Raw genomic sequence first — 17,315 nt, 5'->3', positions numbered from 1 at the left:
CTGGCTTTAGTCGGTAGAGCATGCAACTCTTTATCTCAGGGTCATAAGTTTGAGTCCCATGTTGGGCCTAGAGCTTACTTTAAAAAAAAAAAAAAATTCCGTGCAAATAGTAACCAAAGAGAGCTGGGGTGGTTATAAAAACGCCATACAAAATAGACTTTAAATCCAAAAAAAAGGTTACAAGAGACAAAGAAGGACACTTTATTAATAAAAGTTTCAATAAAGCAAGATTATATAAAAATTATAAACATTAACATACCTAGTAAGAGACCCTCAAAATATATGAAGCAAAAATGACCAGAATTAAAGGGAAGAATAAACAGTTCTACAATAATTGGAAACTTCAATACTCCACTTTCAATAATGAATAGAACAACCAGATAGGAGATAAGTTAGGAAACGGAGGACTTGAACATTCTGAGAAAACAACTAAACCTAACAGATATGTACAGAACAGTCCACCCAACAACAGCAGAATACACATTATTCTTATATTCACATGGGACATTCTCCACGACAGGCCATATAATTAGGCCACAAAACAAGCCTCAATAGATTTTAAAAGACAGGTATCATACAAAGTATCTACTCCAACCACAATGGAATGAAGTTAGAAATCAGTAACACAAATACATGTAAATTACATAACATGCTCTTTAACAACCAATGGGTCAAAGAAGAAATCAAAAGGGAAATTAGAATATATGTTAGAAATGAATGAAAATGATGACACAACATACCAAAACTGATAGAATGCAATGAAGGCACTGATCAGAGGAAAATTTATAGTTGAAAATGGCTACGTTAAAAAAGAAGAAAGCTCTCAAAATAATACCCTAACTTTACACCTTACAAAACAAGAAAAACTAGAAAATAAACCCAAAACTAGCAGAGGGAAAGAAAGAAAACAGATGAGAGTGGAGATAAATTAGAGAACAGAAAAAGAGAGAAATCAATGAAACCAAAAATTGTTTCTTTGAAAAGAACAACAAAATCAACAGATCTTTATGCAAATAACTAAAATCAGAAATGAAAGTGGGTATTACTTCTGACATTCCAGAAATAAAAGGATTATAAAAGAATGCTATGAACAACTGTATGCCAACAAATTAAGTAACTTAGAAAAGAAACAAATTCCTTGAAACATATAAATTAAACTGATTCAGAAGAAAATCTCAACACAAATATAACAAGTAAAGAGATTGAATAATCAAAAAACTCCCAACAAAGAATAGTCCTGTTCCAGATGACCACTAGAGAAATGTACAAAACATTTAATGAATAACACCAATCCTCCTCAAATTCTTCCAAAAAAATTAAAGAGGAAATATTTCCTAACTCATTCTATGAGACCTTCATCATCCTGATACCAAAGCCAGATAAAGTCATCATAAGTAAGTTACAGGCTGATATCTCCTATGAATATAGATGCTAAAATCCTCAACAACATTTAAGACAATCAAATCCAACAACATATTAAAAGGATGATTTGCCATGTCCAAGTGGGATTTATTGCAGGAATGCAGTGTGGTTCAACATAAAATCAATCAATGTAATATATCACATTAATAAAACAAGGAGAAAAAAAACACGATCGTCTCAATGGATGCAGAAAAGACATGTGACAGACCATAATGCTTTTCATAATAAAATCTCTCAGAAAACTAGTTAAAGAGGGAAAATTTCTCAACACGATAAAGGTATTTGTTAAAAACCCACACTGAACACCATACTCAATAATTCAGCTACCCCTCTAAGATCAGGAACAAGTCAAAGATGTCTCCTTTCACTGCTGCTATTAAACACTGTACCCGAAATTCTAGCCAGAACTATTAGATAAGAAAGAGAAATAAAGGCAAATTGTGGAGAGGAAGAGGTAAAACTATCTCTATTCACAGACAGCATGAATTATATGGAGAGAAAACCTCAAAGAACCCACAAGAAAGCTACTAAAGCAAAAATAAAACAAAAATTCAGCGATGTTACTGGGTATAACACCAACACACAAAAATCAGCTGTTTCTACACACCAGCAATGAATATGAAAAGGAAGAAAGCAATTCCATTTACAATATTATCAAAAAGAATACCCCGAAAGCTTGAAAACATTGCTGAAATTAATGAACACCTAAGTACATGGAAAGACATTCTGTATTCACAAGTAGGAAGACTTAAACTTGTTAAAATAGCAATGCCACCCAAAGTGGTCTACAGATTCAACACAATATCAAAATTACAACATCCTTTTTTCTCAGAAATGTAAAAGGTCCTCAAATTTATATGGAGTTTCAAAGGGCCAAAACAACCTTGAAAAAGCATAAAGTTGGGGCACCTGGGTGGCTCAGTTGGTTAAGCGACTGCCTTCGGCTCGGGTCATGATCCTGGAGTCCCGGGATCGAGTCCCGCATCGGGCTCCCTGCTCAGCAGAGAGTCTGCTTCTCCCTCTGACCCTCCTCCCTCTCATGCTCTCTCTCTACCATTCTCTCTCTCCAATAAATAAATAAAATCTTAAAAAAAAAAGCATAAAGTTGGAGTACTCACACTTCCTCAAATGTGATAAGACAGAGAGCCCAGAAATAAACCGTCACATATATGGTCGAAAGTGTCAACACCATTCAAAGGGTAAAGGACAGTTTTTTCTAGAACCGGTGCTGGAAAAACGATATCCAAATAAAAAGAATATGAAGTGGGGTACAGCTGTGGTGACTATCACACAACACTGTGAACGTACTTAATGCCACCGAACTTTACACTTACAAATGATTAAAATTATACTGTGTTTGACCACAATAATACCCCTTTCCCCCAAGAAAAAAAGGAGAGCCCAGCGAGCAACTGAATTGGCAAGGAGAAGGAAAAGGATTCTAGAACGATGATAAGTTTTATGGTCGGCAGGACTGCGTGGATGATGCCGTTTACCAACACAAGGACTACAGACCTTAAGAAACAGGTCTGCATATGAACTTGAGATAATTAAAAGGTACATTAAGATTGGGACAACCAATTGGAGATGTCTTCTGTGCAGCTGGCCCTGGAGCTCAAGAGACCTGTCTCGGCTGGCAAGACTGATTTCTGAATGGTCAGCACGCTGTAGGTAACGGAAGCCACGGGAATGAAAGAGATCTCTGGGAAACACCAACAGCCAAAAGCGAGGGGAGTAAACCACCTTCTGCTTTCAGGGCCCCAGCTCCGCGAGTCCACATCCCTGGGCGGGAGGGTCTTACCAAGGCTCAAGTGCGGAGGCACCCTTCAAGCCCACGCGGCAGCAGGCGGCGGAGGCCCAGCTCCAGAGGAGCCGCTGCAAACGGGCGAAGCGCGCAGAGCCTGAGCCCGGGACGCGAAGGAACCACCACACCTTCGAGTCGCCGGCGACGAGTTCGCCGCAGGCCTCTCGGATACTCTGCACCCTTTCCTCCGCGCGCAATGTCCCTCTCCGGGCCCCGTCACCCTCCGACTCCTCCGATTGGTGGAGAGGACCAAGGAACCTGGAAGTTGTTTTGTCCGGCGAGGGCTGCCCTTCCGGTTCCGTTGGGTCCCCCTTTGGCTCGGGTTCCCTGCCCCTCCCCCTTCCCGGAGCCCCGAGGGGCCGGAGCTCCTGGCGGTGCCGGATCCTGACGGTGGCCTTCCCCCGGGTCTGTAAGTGCGGAGGCGGCCGGAGCGCCGGGCAGGGGTACGGGGTCTCTCAAGAGGGAGCCCCCTTGGGGCCCTGGATTGGCCGGGACCTGCTCTGGGATGGGGGCGAGGAGCTGGCCTAGGCCCGGTGGGACTTAAGGAACCCTTGGTCCGGCCCACGCTGTGCCCCGCCCCTTTCCCTTCCCTGCGTCTGGAGTGGGGAGCCTAACTATGCCCCAGGGACCTCCTCCCGGGACCCCAGCCGAGGGCCTGGCAGTTGGCTTGGACGCCTGACTCTGGCATCTTGTAGGAAGTGCCAGAGCTGAGGCCCTGGCAAGGCCTCAGTGCCGGCCCGCTAGGCTCACTATGCGTGCTGACCGAGGTTACCCTTTTGCCAGGGTTTCCCCTAAATCGGCCAGTGGCTGCAGCACCTTTTCTATTACTGGCGCTATGCCAGGTACTGGGGCTTCTTAAGATACCCTTCCAGTTTTCCAGGGTCAAGTTTGGGAGCCAGATATAAACAAATAATTGCTCCTGCGATTTGTATATCAGTCATATATGTGTGAACTGCCCAACGGGCAGTTGCTAGGAAGGCTGAAGAAAGAAAGTGAGGTCTGAATTATACTTCTTGGAGAGGATGAAGTGGAGAGGAGCTTTTCAGGCAGAAGGAAGAGTTTGCAAGGCTCTGAAGGAATGACTGAGCGTAACTTGTGTGTGAAGAGGAGGAAATAGGGGGCTCTTGTGCGTAGGATGAGATACAAGGCTGGGAAAGTAGGCTGAGGTCCAGATAGTGGAAGGTTTAATCCTAAAGGAGATGGGTAGTTTTAAAAGAGTTTTAAGCGGGAGACTTATACAGTCAGATTTGCACAGCCATGTTGTTCTAGAAGTCAGCCTATAGAAAAGAAATGTCTATAAGCTGATTATGGACTCTTCAACTAATGTCTGCGTACTCTTACTGGAAATTCTTTTGAAGGAGTAATGGAATCAGCCTAGTGAAAGTTAATGAAGGCCTAAAATGGAATTATGACAGTGTTACTGGAAAGAAGGGAAGTATGCTGGAGTGAATGGTGTGAAAACTCTAATAAATTGGATGTTGAGAGAGAAAGATAGCAAAGCTGATTCCGAGGTTTTAGGCCTTTGGCATTTGGAGAATGTTGATGCTATTATCAGCTATAAAACCGTAACCTTGTAGATTACAAATTTATTTTTTTGGACATGTGTAATTAAAGGTATAATGGAACAGCCACATAAGACTGTCCAGTATAGAGTTGGAAATGCAAATCTGCAGCTTAACCTCAGTGCTGTGGCTAGAGGTAAAAGTTCGAGTCACTGGCATAGAAGTAGAAGCTGTAGTAATATTTGGCATCAGGAAGGAAGTATTGAGAAAGATGGGAATATTTTGGGGGAATGGTTGCATTTATGAAGCAGAAAGGGGAATGAATTCGTGGGATAGCAAAAACAGAGGTAGGGGATATGTATAAAAGTACAGGGTTCCAGCAACCAAGAAGACCCAGAATCAAGAGAAGGGAATTTTGAGGAGGGTCCACTGGGACAATTCATGCAGAGCATTTGGGGAATGAGAGGGGGGGAAAAAAGATTGCATTTCCTGTAGTAAGAGATAATTAGTGGGGCACCTGGCTGGCTCAGTCAGGAGAGCATGCAGCTCTTGATCTGGGGGTCATGAGTTCAAGCCCCATGTTGGGCATAGCGATGACTTTTAAAAAAAGAGAGAGATCATTAGAGACCTTTTCAAAAGCAATTTTGGTAGAGTGATGAGGTCACAATTTATGAAATAATGGAGACCTCAACTGGTTTGATGTTAAATGAGAATGAGAAAAGGCCACATGTGAAGTGTTTCATGAAGAAAATTGACAGGCTTTATTTGTTTTTTCACCTAACATGCTTATCAAGCACATTCCAGACACTGCTCTAAGCTCTTTTAAACATTAATTTAATTTTTAATTTCCCATAACAACGCTATGAAGTAATATTACTATTTGACAGAAGGGGTTAAGTAACTTGCCCAGGGTCACACAGCTAGTAAGTGGTTGAGCAGAGTTTTCATCCTAGGAAATATGGCTCCAGAATCCATAGTTTTATCCACTGCACTAAGCAGTGACTGAATATGGGAGTGAAAGGTGTGGGAAAATTTTAAGCAAAGATAGGTTCATTGATAGAAAATGGAGAGGCTTGGAAGGAGAACCTAATTGAGAAGGTAAGTAATGGATGTATGTTTATATTACATATTTGTTTTTTATTTCTCTCTGTCTTATATCCTCTTCCAATCAATGCCACTTTAGGTCAATTTCTTTCACAATTAGGTCAATTTATGCCATGCTTTCATCTATCACTTATTATCTATAATCAGGTCTCCTCTTCAGCTTCAGACTCATATCCAACTAGCTAATAAATCTTCCGCTTCACGTCATGTAAGAGTCTCTGACTAAACATTTTAAAACCAGACCCATGATCATCCCCTCCAATATTCCCTAGCTTACTGAGTGACACTGTGTCAAATTAATCCAGTCATTCAAATCAAAGGTCTTGGAGTCATCTCAAACTATCCTTTCTTGAACCCCACCTTGGTCACCAAGTCCATCAGTTCTTTGAAATATCTCTCAAATCTGTTTTCCTCTCTCTATCCATATGATTGTTGTCAGTATTCAGGCCCTCATTATTTCCATCTTGATCTGCTAGAGTAATAGCATACTACAGGTATCCTTGCCTTCATGTCCACTGTTCTTAGAGCCATTCACCATTAATTTTTATTTTTGACTTACTGAGTTTTAGACGGTGCAGGAGTTTAGACATCACACATTTCAAGCAATAGAATAGTAGCCTAGGGCAGGTATTGTTGAGTAACTTGAGGTAAAGTTAAGTTTGGCTAAGGTTGGCCATAAGGATGGAGATTTAGGGATTTTTAAAAAAAAAAAATAGAGCATGTAAATAAAACATGGAGAAACGAGATGGGCTTTCTGAGAGGAAGTAAGCCTTGAAAAAACAGCAAAAAATCAAGGACTAAGCTTTGAAGGATATATTTACCTTTACACAATTTATTGGACCTTGAAGAGCAAACAAGCAAAAGAATGGTGGAAAGCTGAGGCCAGTAGTTAAGCAACTTGGCCATTTCTGTACAACAGTTTAAAAAGAATGGACTAGATCTCTATTCAACATATATAGCTGTCAAAAACAATACGTGAAAAAAGAAAGTTGCCAAACAATATGTACAGTTTATGTGTAAGAAACATAGTCTTATATCTTCTGGGGCTAGGCATATAGAAGTATTGTTTTTCAAATGGAGGGAAGGAGAGTCAAAAAGGACCAAAGTTAAACTCAGTAGTAAGTGGAAGATGGTTGGGAAAGGAGACTTTTACAGTATCTATAATGTTGAAAAACTTTCCAGGAAGGATATATTTCTGTGTATATTACTTATAGTTAAAAGTAAAAACAAAACAAAAGATTGATAACTTGGAGAATGTTGTGTCATGAAAGTTACCCAAATGAAGAAAAAGATTGAGGTTTATAGAGAGAAAGGTTGTGGTGTAATGCAACCTTTTTGAAAAATGGAGTATGATGTTAATGAGAAACAAAGAAAGATTTCCAGGTAGTTATGAGTGCTAAGTTGAAAGATAAGGGTACTTTTATGAGGTAGATGACAAAATAGACTGACGTATAGCTTGGGAGTTTATTATGTGGAATAGAAAGATTTTCCTTATAAGTAATTAGAGATATTTGAAATAAGAAACTTGGGTATTTTCTCACTGCCTGTAGCATAGCAGTGAACATTGTCCGACTTAGAATATCCACTGATCCTTTTTGGTTACTCCTGTTTGAACAAGGGGAAATTTTCAGATCAGTTGGCACATTTGTTACAGAGATAATTATGAAAGAACTGTATAAATATAACAAAGAGAAAGTGATCTTCAGTGAGAATATTCCTATTACATTGATGTTTGAGAAATAGGTCATTCAAAGCTTGCTAATAGGGGTGCCTGGGTGGCTGAGGTCATGATCCCAGGTTCTTGGGATAGAGTCCTGCATCTGGCTCCCTGCTCAGCAGGGAGCCTGCTTCTCCCTCTCCCTCCCCCTGTATGCTCGCTCTTGCTGTCTCGAGCTCACTCTCTCTCAAATAAATAAATAAAATCTTTTTAAAAAAAACTTGCTAATAGAAACTTGGCAGTATGCAGATTTAATTGCAGTCGCCTAGGTAATAGATAAGGGCCTGAACCATGGCAATGATAGAATAAAGAGAGAGAATTTGGAAGTCATTCTGAGGAAAGAATCAACAGAATGTGGTGACCAAGTCTCTATTCTACCTGATAAGTTCTTTACTTTCTTTCAGTTACTCAAAGCTCTTCTATAATCTAGAATTATGTGTTATTTTTATGAAACTTACAAATAACTGCTGCTATATTTTTAAGTTAATTACAGTTACTTGCAATGGCATTCAGATTTAGTATACAAATATAAATACACAAAAGATGGAAAAAACATAAAGTTAAAATAGGTGTGGGAGACGAACCATGAGAGACAATGGACTCTGAAAAACAAACTGAGGGTTCTAGAGGGGAGGGGGATGGGGGGATGGGTTAGCCTGGTGATGGGTATTAAAGAGGGCACATTCTGCGTGGAGCACTGGGTGTTATGCACAAACAATGAATCATGGAACACTACATCAAAAACTAATGATGTAATGTGTGGTGATTAACGTAACAATAAAAAATTTAAAAAAATAGGTGAGAAAGGTAAAACAAGGATAAGGGAATAAAATGCAATCAAGAATATGACTAGTACAGGGGCGCCTGGGTGGCTCAGTCGTTAGGCGTCTGCCTTAGGCTCAGGTCATGATCCCAGGGTCCTGGGATCGAGCCCCGCATCGGGCTCCCTGCTCAGCGGGAAGCCTGCTTCTCCCTCTCCCACTCCCCCTGCTTGTGTTCCCTCTCTCGCTGTGTCTCTCTCTGTCAAATAAATAAAATCTTAAAAAAAAAAAAGAATAAGACTAGTACATAAAAGGCTTACTGTTAAAGTCCTCTAGACTGGACACAAATTTGGCTTTACATCGTACTCTTTGTTTTTAAAAAACCTTTTATTGAAGCATAACTGAATACACAAAAGTATTAAAATATTAAATGTACAGCTGAATGGATATGAGGAAGGGAGTCTGAACAGTTACACAGTTAACATTATTATCAGGTAAAACTTCACTTAGTCTTACTGTTTCATACATGGACTTTGGCATCACGTAGCTTGGGCTCAAGTTGCACCTCTAACACTTAATACTTTCTACCTCTCATAAGTTGAGCAAGTTACTTATATCCGCCAAGATTGAGTTTCCTCATATGCAAAATGGAGATGCTAATAATACCTACCGCCTAAGGATTTTGAGGATTAAGTGGGTCAATTTAGGTAAAGCACTTAGCACTATACCTGGGACATAGCAAGGATTCAATAAAGATTAGCTATCCTTTCTCTTATCATTAAGCCAATTTAGAAGAAACACAATTATTCTTTTTCATTTTGACATTTTTAAAAGTAAAAAAAAAATTGTTTAAAATTTGGTTTTACATTGTCAAAACTGTTTTGGTAACAAACGCTAGAAAGGGATTTTCCCCAGGACACTCAAACGAGGGCCTCTCTATCATAGAACAATAATAATTTCATAGGGGACATTGAAGAGTTAATTATTCTGCTAGTTTTTGTTGAATGAGCTGTGTATAAAGTAACACTTGGTCTTTGTCCTAGGATAACTAATATTGTATTGAAAAGAGAAACTGGTTGCAGGAATCAATTAAAGGGATAAACTGTGTGGTCCAGAAATAAGAGTTTATCAAAGACAGCCAATAGAGTACACTGACATATATTAGGTAAAACTTCTTAAAGTAAACAGAACAAATTTTCCTCACATTCTTGGACTATAGCAGAGAAATCAAAGCAGGCACTTTCCTGGGGTACCTACCTGTTGGGCTGCTCTCACTGTTAAGTTTCTTGAGACTGCTTGGTAGGAAGTACTCCAGCTCCTCATCTTTAGAGCTTCAGGGAACAATTATTCCTAAGGATAGTTTGTCTAAAGCACTCTGAGTATTATCGTCCTATAGATGAAAGGAATTAATGATCATTTTTGGGTGTGTATAGGAAAATACTAACCTGAGGGTAGACTGAGGACAAGCTGAACTCTAAAAAAGAATGCCCCTTTTGTTTGGCCACTTGAAACAACAGTCATTTTTATAACTTCTGGTTATAAATTGGGGTATTCACTTTCCAGAATGAATGTATGAGGCCACTGAAATTGCTGAAACTAACCAGTGATAATACAATTTTGCTGCTTTCTTTATTGATATGTTTCTTGTATCTCCTAGATTTTTCCTTTTTATTTGATATTCACCATCTTTTCTCTGATGCTGCATTTGCTTCTCTATATCCTTCCTTTCTCATTTTATTGTGATTATTTATTACCTATACATTCAGGATGCATACAAAGGAAAAGGAAAGGAAAAAGCTTATACAAAGGAAAGGGAAAGGAAAGGCTTATACAAAGGAAAAGGAAAAGGAAAAGCTTATAATTTCTGTATGTCTATTTTTGTTAATAAACCATGCCATTTCTCCCTCCTATGTTTCACCTTTCTTCCAATGACATTTCACTCTTAAGTTTGGGACCTTTACACATTCCTTTTTTTTTTTTTTTTTTGGTCATTCTCTGTATCTAGTCAATCACCAAGTTCTTAAAATATCTTTTGTTATTTTTTCTTGCTCCTTATTCCCATTTTCATTCCTTTCTAGACTCTCATGGCCTTACACCCATAATGCTTTTACAGACTCTGAGCTGATCTTCCTAACAGCAGGTCTTCCTTCCTTCCACTGTCAAACAAATTCTATAGGTTCAACAAACAAACTGAGCACCTGCTGTGTGTTTAGCACAATATTAGGTGATGGGAAGACAGACCAGTTTGAACAGAAGAGGGTCTGGCCAGTAATGTGGCTGTAGGAAGTAGAATTTGAAGCAAAAGGAAAAAGTGTTTTGCCCTAGAAGTTGCAGGTTCCCAGCATTAGCCTCATTGAGTGAGATGGAGATGTTTACCTCAAATGCCATGAAGCTTGCAGTTTGGAGGGGAAGGAACAAGTACTTAAAATATTTTGAATGTTATGTTGGAAGTGCTATGCTATGGGTCCAGTAGAGACAACTGTTCTAGTCTAAGAGGTTGATAGGGGCATCTCAATAAATAAAGGAGTGATGAATTTTGATAGCTCAGTTGATAAAGCATCCCACTCTTAGTCTTGGGGTCATGAGTTTGAGCCCCACATCCAGTGTAGAGATTACTTAGAAGGAAGGAAGGAAGAAAGAAAGAAAGAAAAAAGAAAGAGAATTAATTAACTGTACTAAGGCCTGGAGTCAATAGAGTGCTGTCATGCACCAGGCACTGAGCAGTATGAGTAAGACCTGGACTCTGCTTAAGGAACTGGTGTTCTATGAGCCTTGGTCAGTCACTGTTATAAAAGATAAATTATAAAGATTGGGCTTCAGAAAAAAAAATAAATAAATAAAGATTGGGCTTCAGGATCTACATGTCGCCAATTACAGCTGATTGTCTCTTGTGATTCTCAACTATGGAGTTGATAAATGCACAAAGTTCAAGTTGAATTTAATGATGCACTGAGATTGTAGAGCTGTTTTTCAAGGGTAGAGTTGATATACCTACTGATCTTCCAGAAGACTGGTATATAAACAGAGTGCCAGTTTATTATTTTTATAATGACTGGTGGACTGGAATTATCATGTTCACATAGGTAATTCATCCTTCCCTTTAGAGAGAAACATGGGAAGACAAATTATCAGAAAATCATTTACAGAGTATAGAATCAGAACATAGGAACTTTCTCCAAAGGAATTGCTATATAAAGGGACAGATAGGGAAAGAGTTTGGCATACACCTTCTCCATGGTTGAATGGGTTATGCCAATGTTTACCTTAATTATTATTTGGTTTATTTCATTAGTTTATCCTCAAAGGTTAGTCTTCATCCAGGAGACAGTGGGAAGTCACAGAAGGATTTTAGGCGGGGGTTGGATATAATCACATCAAGTTTTTTTGAAAGTTGACATTTGGTGTAGAAGTTGGACTAGAAGCTGGAACCCAAGAAACATTCATGATCCTGTTCTAGTAGTCCAGTTGATGAGTAATGATGGGTAAACAGGAATAAAAAGAAAGAACAGAATCTATAAGCTATTAATTTGATTGACTTTATTCCTACTCAGATTCCCACCAAGTGCCTCATCTGTTTTTTCTATATAAAATATTTACTTTCTATATCAAGAAATGTTGCTTGAGAGTTTAGATCTGTCCAAACTGCACAGGATAAAGACCTGTGCCTTTGACACTGTCTGAACATTGTGCCTTTAAGTCTATTACTTTCAGTTTATTGCAGAAATGCTTGTATGAATAAATGCACATCAGTTTAAATAGAAGAGGATTTACCCAGGAATGGGGCAAGCAAGGTCACTGCAGTTCTTTAAAATAGAAAGCAAAGGAAAACATTTTGTCTTTGAAGAAGCAGGTTCACAGTATCATGTTAAAGAAAATAGTTACTTTATTATTTGTTGGGATGTTTTTAGTTTGTTTTTGAAACCTGATAGAATTCTCATTTGAGAAGCGAAAAAATGTTTTTAAAGTAGCTCAAGCACTATTCTTGTATTAAGTATCTTAAAAAGTTGAATGGATGCCAAACTATTTACACTGATACAAGTCTACTCCTTAGGTGCAATTGACATTTGATGTGGAATAATTTTTCACAGCCTTTGAAAGCTGTTACACTAGCTTCCTCTTTCAAGGAAAATTTCATTTGGATACATACGAAGAGATATGACAACACAAATTGTTTTTGGAAGGAAAAATCCAGGTATCTTAATTGTTTGAATTTTCTTAAATTCATCCTTTTTACATTTCTGTTCTTTAGGTCTGCCAAAATGTCTGAAAGATCAGATCTCCTTCACTTCAAGTTTGAAAATTATGGAGATTCAATGTTACAAAAAATGAACAAATTAAGAGAAGAGAATAAATTTTGTGATGTTACAGTTCTCATAGATGATATTGAGGTACAGGGGCATAAAATTGTGTTTGCTGCAGGTTCCCCCTTCCTAAGAGACCAGTTTTTACTGAATGATTCCAGAGAGGTGAAAATCTCCATATTGCAGAGTTCCGAAGTGGGGAGACAATTGCTCTTATCCTGTTATAGTGGTGTGCTGGAATTCCCTGAGATGGAACTGGTCAATTATTTGACTGCTGCAAGTTTTCTTCAGATGAGCCACATTGTAGAACGGTGCACACAGGCCTTGTGGAAGTTTATAAAGCCAAAACAACCAATGGATAGTAAAGAGGGATGTGAACCGCAGAGTGCTTCTCCCCAGTCAAAAGAACAGCAGGGAGATGCCAGAGGCTCCCCAAAGCAGGATTCACCTTGTATTCATCCATCTGAAGACAGTATGGATATGGAGGACAGTGATATTCAGATTGTTAAGGTAGAATCTATTGGGGATGTATCCGAGGTTAGAAGTAAAAAAGATCAGAACCAGTTTATTTCTTCTGAACCCACTGCTTTACATTCATCAGAGCCCCAGCATTCCCTGATAAATTCAACTGTGGAAAACAGAGTAAGTGAAATAGAACAAAACCATCTCCACAATTATGCCCTCTCTTACGCAGGCAGTGATAATATCATCATGGCCTCAAAAGATGTCTTTGGGCCTAATATTCGAGGTGTAGACAAAGGCTTACAGTGGCATCACCAGTGCCCAAAGTGTACCAGGGTGTTTCGTCACCTGGAGAACTACGCCAACCATTTAAAAATGCACAAACTCTTTATGTGTCTACTCTGCGGCAAGACTTTTACTCAGAAAGGCAACCTTCATCGACACATGCGTGTGCATGCCGGCATTAAACCTTTCCAGTGTAAGATCTGTGGGAAAACCTTTTCTCAGAAGTGTTCCTTACAGGATCATCTTAACCTTCACAGTGGAGATAAGCCCCATAAGTGTAACTATTGTGACATGGTTTTTGCACATAAGCCAGTTTTGAGGAAACATCTTAAACAGCTGCATGGCAAAAACAGCTTTGATAATGCCAATGAAAGAAATGTGCAAGACCTCACAGTGGATTTTGATTCTTTTGCATGTACAACAGTCACAGACTCTAAAGGGTGTCAGCCACAGCCTGATGCAACACAGGTCCTGGATGCAGGTAAACTGGCCCAAGCTGTCTTGAACTTAAGAAATGATAGTACTTGTGTGAATTGAGTAGGGGCTTTATGCTCTCAACTTAGAATGGACTAAAAACGTGGCAATAGTCTCGAGTCTTTTTAGGAGTGATTTTGCTAGTTTGACTTCTCCAAAGCCTCTGTGCAGGTTGTAGGGGTGAGTCAAAGCACTAACAGACCAGGCAACTTACCACTTGGAGTGGTCTTGCCTTCCTTTTGCCCTCTTCCATTTTGTGTTTTGAATTATTTATCTCGTGATGTCTGTTTTCCTTTTCCAAGGAGTATTCCATTTGTCTACCTAACAATTGACTTTTTCTTAGACTGAAACTATTTTAGGCTTTTCACTGGGCACATTCTGAAGGTACCAATAAGTTAATAACATCACCTACAGTCCACTAATAGATGCTATGCTAAGGGAAGTGAATAGTATTTTTCTTTGGCAAAAAATAGGCTGAGATATAAGGTGATACTGCTCTTGGCCTGAATATGTGCTAGAACTTCTGGTTGCCTATTGTTAATTGCCTACTGATAATGAATCTGCCTCCTACCATTTGTACTTGTCTTGGAGCTGGTATGAAGTATTTTGGGTTCTGTACTCTTCAACAGTATTATGGCCCAACTTCATGTCACTGAGTAGTTCACATGGACCAGAGTACAATCTTTTCGGCAACATGGATCAGCATGAGGAACATAATTAACAAAGGATAGAAGTACAATTGTACAATAGCACTTACACAGGAGTTCTTCCCAAAAAGAAGCCAAATGCTTATAATTAATGTGTAACTTCTTGTGGATGTTTTTAAGTCAGGATTGCTCCAGGCACACTTAAAATGTGCTAAAGTATAATGGTCTCTCTAAAAAGGGGCTATCTGGGAGTCCGTCTCTGGACTTTGTTTTAGAGGCTAGCCATCAGAAAGGTGAGTTTGGCCTTCAGAGTTTTGTCTGGTGTAATGTAATCTCTGAATTCTCATTTCTTCCTGTACTCTAGTTTCTAAAATGGATGAAAAAAGGTGGATCACAGAGGAGCAATCAGGCTTTTGCATTCAGATATTCCTATAAAGGTACACAGTCCCATCTTGCCATGTTTGATAGATCACTAATACAAAATTGATCTTCCAATATGGAAAAAACACAATCGTTTTTTCTAAAGCACATGTTAGAGTTAAGTGATAAAATTTTGAGTCTTAGTAGCTTTTGACTCATGAGTTAAATTTAGGTAATAGGAGTCTTAGAGTCCTTAGAGAATCTTAAGAGATCATCTACTCCACCTCTTTTTTTTTTAAGTTGGGGTATCCAAAGCTCAAAGAGGTGGCCTTGGCCAAAGTAGAGAAGTGACTAAGAATGAGCTAATGTCTTCTTATTTCTCACTATCTCTTGGCTTAAAAAGATTTAGTACATGATCAAAAGTATATTAACAAAAAGCTCCCAGTTTGTGCTTCACTTTTGGGAATCCCTGTTGGCTTTTTGAGACAGCCGGATTTTGCAAACAAAACATCACAGGAAGGATGTGTTTTTGTCAATTAATTATTTTTTGGTTAGAATGAATATTACATTCTTCTCAAGCAAGTGACTGACTTGCTAGGTGGTGGTCAGGGAGGGAAAGGACAAGTAAGAATAGTGTGAGAAGGATCCAAATGTGAAACTGATTTTTGTCTGAAAGCAGTGTTTCCATCAGGATTTTGTTTTATTTTTGAGCTATGAGAATGCATGTACAGATAAACCAAAACTGAAGTTTAACTTGAGTAGTCACAGGGAATTCTTAGAGTTGTTATAATTTGATGCATTGACATGTGAATCTGATTGGAGTTATAATTTCTACCTTATGTTAAAACACTTACAATGAGAATAAAATTGAGTGATAAGACTAATAGGTATCTTATGCCTAAAGTCACTCATTTTTATGGTCTAATAATGCTACCTAGCATTCTGATTTTTATATTATCCAGCCAAAGAGTACCAGTTCTATGCAACAGTGAGACATTAATATGTTAACCAATGCTTCTCTGAACATCATTTCATCATAGGGAAATTTCAAGTTGGAGTGCTTCCTTTGCTTACATTCATGTCCTGTTTTTGTTACTGGTTTGAAGACTAAAAGGCGTGGGTTCAAATAAGATTGGCCTCTTTGGTTGGAGACTTTCTGGGTTCATTCAGTAGTTGAGAAGCTACTCAATTATTGGGCACCTTTGTTGCCAGGCACTATGCTAGATACTGAGGATACCAAGGTAAGATTGCTGAAGTCCCTGCCCTCACAGAGCTTATATGGTCTATTGTAGTCTTAGATAAGGTGATTTTAACTAGGAATAATAAAGAAAATGCCTTGCTTCCTTTAATCACTTAATCACTTAAAATCAGTATCTTGATGGTTTTTTATCAGTAAAACTTCCATTTCCCACCTTTTCCAACTGCAAACCACTGAAGTGATTTACAGTCTCCTCCATTTCTTGGCTGGAGAGGTGTTCTGTTTCTGTGAGACATTTTCTTAATTTGGTGGGACTTGACTTTTCTCCTTTGTACATGTTTCTTAGGTTGTATTGCAAAGTGGTCAAGTTAACTCATATCAACTACATTTTATAAGGGAAGATGACTTTCAAAACTAGTCATATTCTTAAAGAGGAGTAAATTTTTTTAAAACCTTAGTCATTCTGCATTTGTATTTTATGGATCCCCAGGATAACTAAAAAGGACTCTCTTTACCATAGTTTGGTTTTTAAAAAATTACCATGTCACCATTATTTATTTATTATTTAATTTTAAAGACAAACTCCAAACTGAAGTGGCTCTGAGGTAAATCAGATGTGTTTTTGTTTTCGTTTATTAGAAGATCTATAAATGGAGGGTGACCAGTGTCACCACTTCTAAAATATTGTCCTAAACAAACAAACCAGAATGTTTTATTTCAGCTGGTGAATAGCTGTTCTAAATCTGTTGTATGTTAGACATACTATGAACTACCTCTTCACTTATTATGGGGAAGTTTCCTTAATAAAAGTGTGACAATTAAATCTCTGGTGTCAGTGGTTTCTTTTCTCTCTCCCTCCTGCTTTCCTTTTCAATTGCCTAAATTTGAATAAGGAAAGCTTTCTTCACTGCTATTGTTTAAACACTTATTAATCAGGCATTCTGAGCATGGCTTCTGAAGCAAATAAGGTTAACTAGAAATTGTTAGTAGGGTCAGTTACTGAGGGGGTAGAGCTACTGCTTTTAAGACCTGGTTCAGACATTCCTTCATTTAGCAAAACTTGATGTCTACTCAGTGCTAGACTTCGGTAATGCAAAGATCATAAATCACTGTCCTAAATACCTCCGCCCAGATGGGTCACAGATTTCAATACAGGTATGATAATTGCAATAATAAAGGCAGCCAAAGGGCTTACAGGCTCCCAAGTGGGAGCCAACTAATTCAAGGGCAATTCAGGATGGCTTCAGGGATGACATGATTTATGAACGAGATTTTGAA

At 38.7% G+C, this 17,315-nt stretch overlaps 2 protein-coding genes across 3 annotated transcripts in view; one reads left to right on the top strand and one right to left on the bottom strand.

Moving 5' to 3' along the window:
- The window catches only part of RABGAP1 (RAB GTPase activating protein 1), a 178,634-nt gene extending 175,231 nt beyond the window's left edge, over window positions 1-3,403 (bottom strand). The window contains exon 1 of the mRNA XM_088019038.1: window positions 3,224-3,403. The gene's annotated coding sequence lies outside the window, so the exon portion shown is untranslated. The remainder of the gene's footprint in view (window positions 1-3,223) is intronic.
- Window positions 3,404-3,541: 138 nt separating this feature from the next.
- On the top strand, window positions 3,542-16,888 carry ZBTB26 (zinc finger and BTB domain containing 26). Of its 2 annotated transcripts, none has more exons than XM_028107770.2 (2): window positions 3,542-3,635; window positions 12,560-16,887. In XM_028107770.2, the coding sequence occupies exon 2, from the start codon at window positions 12,570-12,572 to the stop codon at window positions 13,893-13,895; it is 1,326 nt and encodes a 441-aa protein (XP_027963571.1). In that variant the 5' UTR covers window positions 3,542-3,635; window positions 12,560-12,569; the 3' UTR covers window positions 13,896-16,887. The 2 variants fall into 2 exon arrangements, with proteins under 2 accessions (XP_027963571.1, XP_027963564.1); XM_028107763.2 differs by having other exon boundaries at window positions 3,551-3,631; window positions 12,560-16,888.
- Window positions 16,889-17,315: the final 427 nt, after the last annotated feature.

This window comes from Eumetopias jubatus, unplaced genomic scaffold, assembly GCF_037043125.1.
Source record: "Eumetopias jubatus isolate StellerSeaLion01/CBP00866 unplaced genomic scaffold, mEumJub1_p1.0 scaffold_15, whole genome shotgun sequence".
NCBI classification, from domain to species: Eukaryota; Metazoa; Chordata; class Mammalia; order Carnivora; family Otariidae; genus Eumetopias; species Eumetopias jubatus.
This window is presented reverse-complemented; position numbering and strand designations above follow the sequence as displayed.

Excerpts from the sequence above, each read along its gene's own strand:
- ZBTB26 (XM_028107763.2), top strand. The coding sequence starts at position 12,570 with ATGTCTGAAAGATCAGATCTCCTTCACTTCAAGTTTGAAAATTATGGA.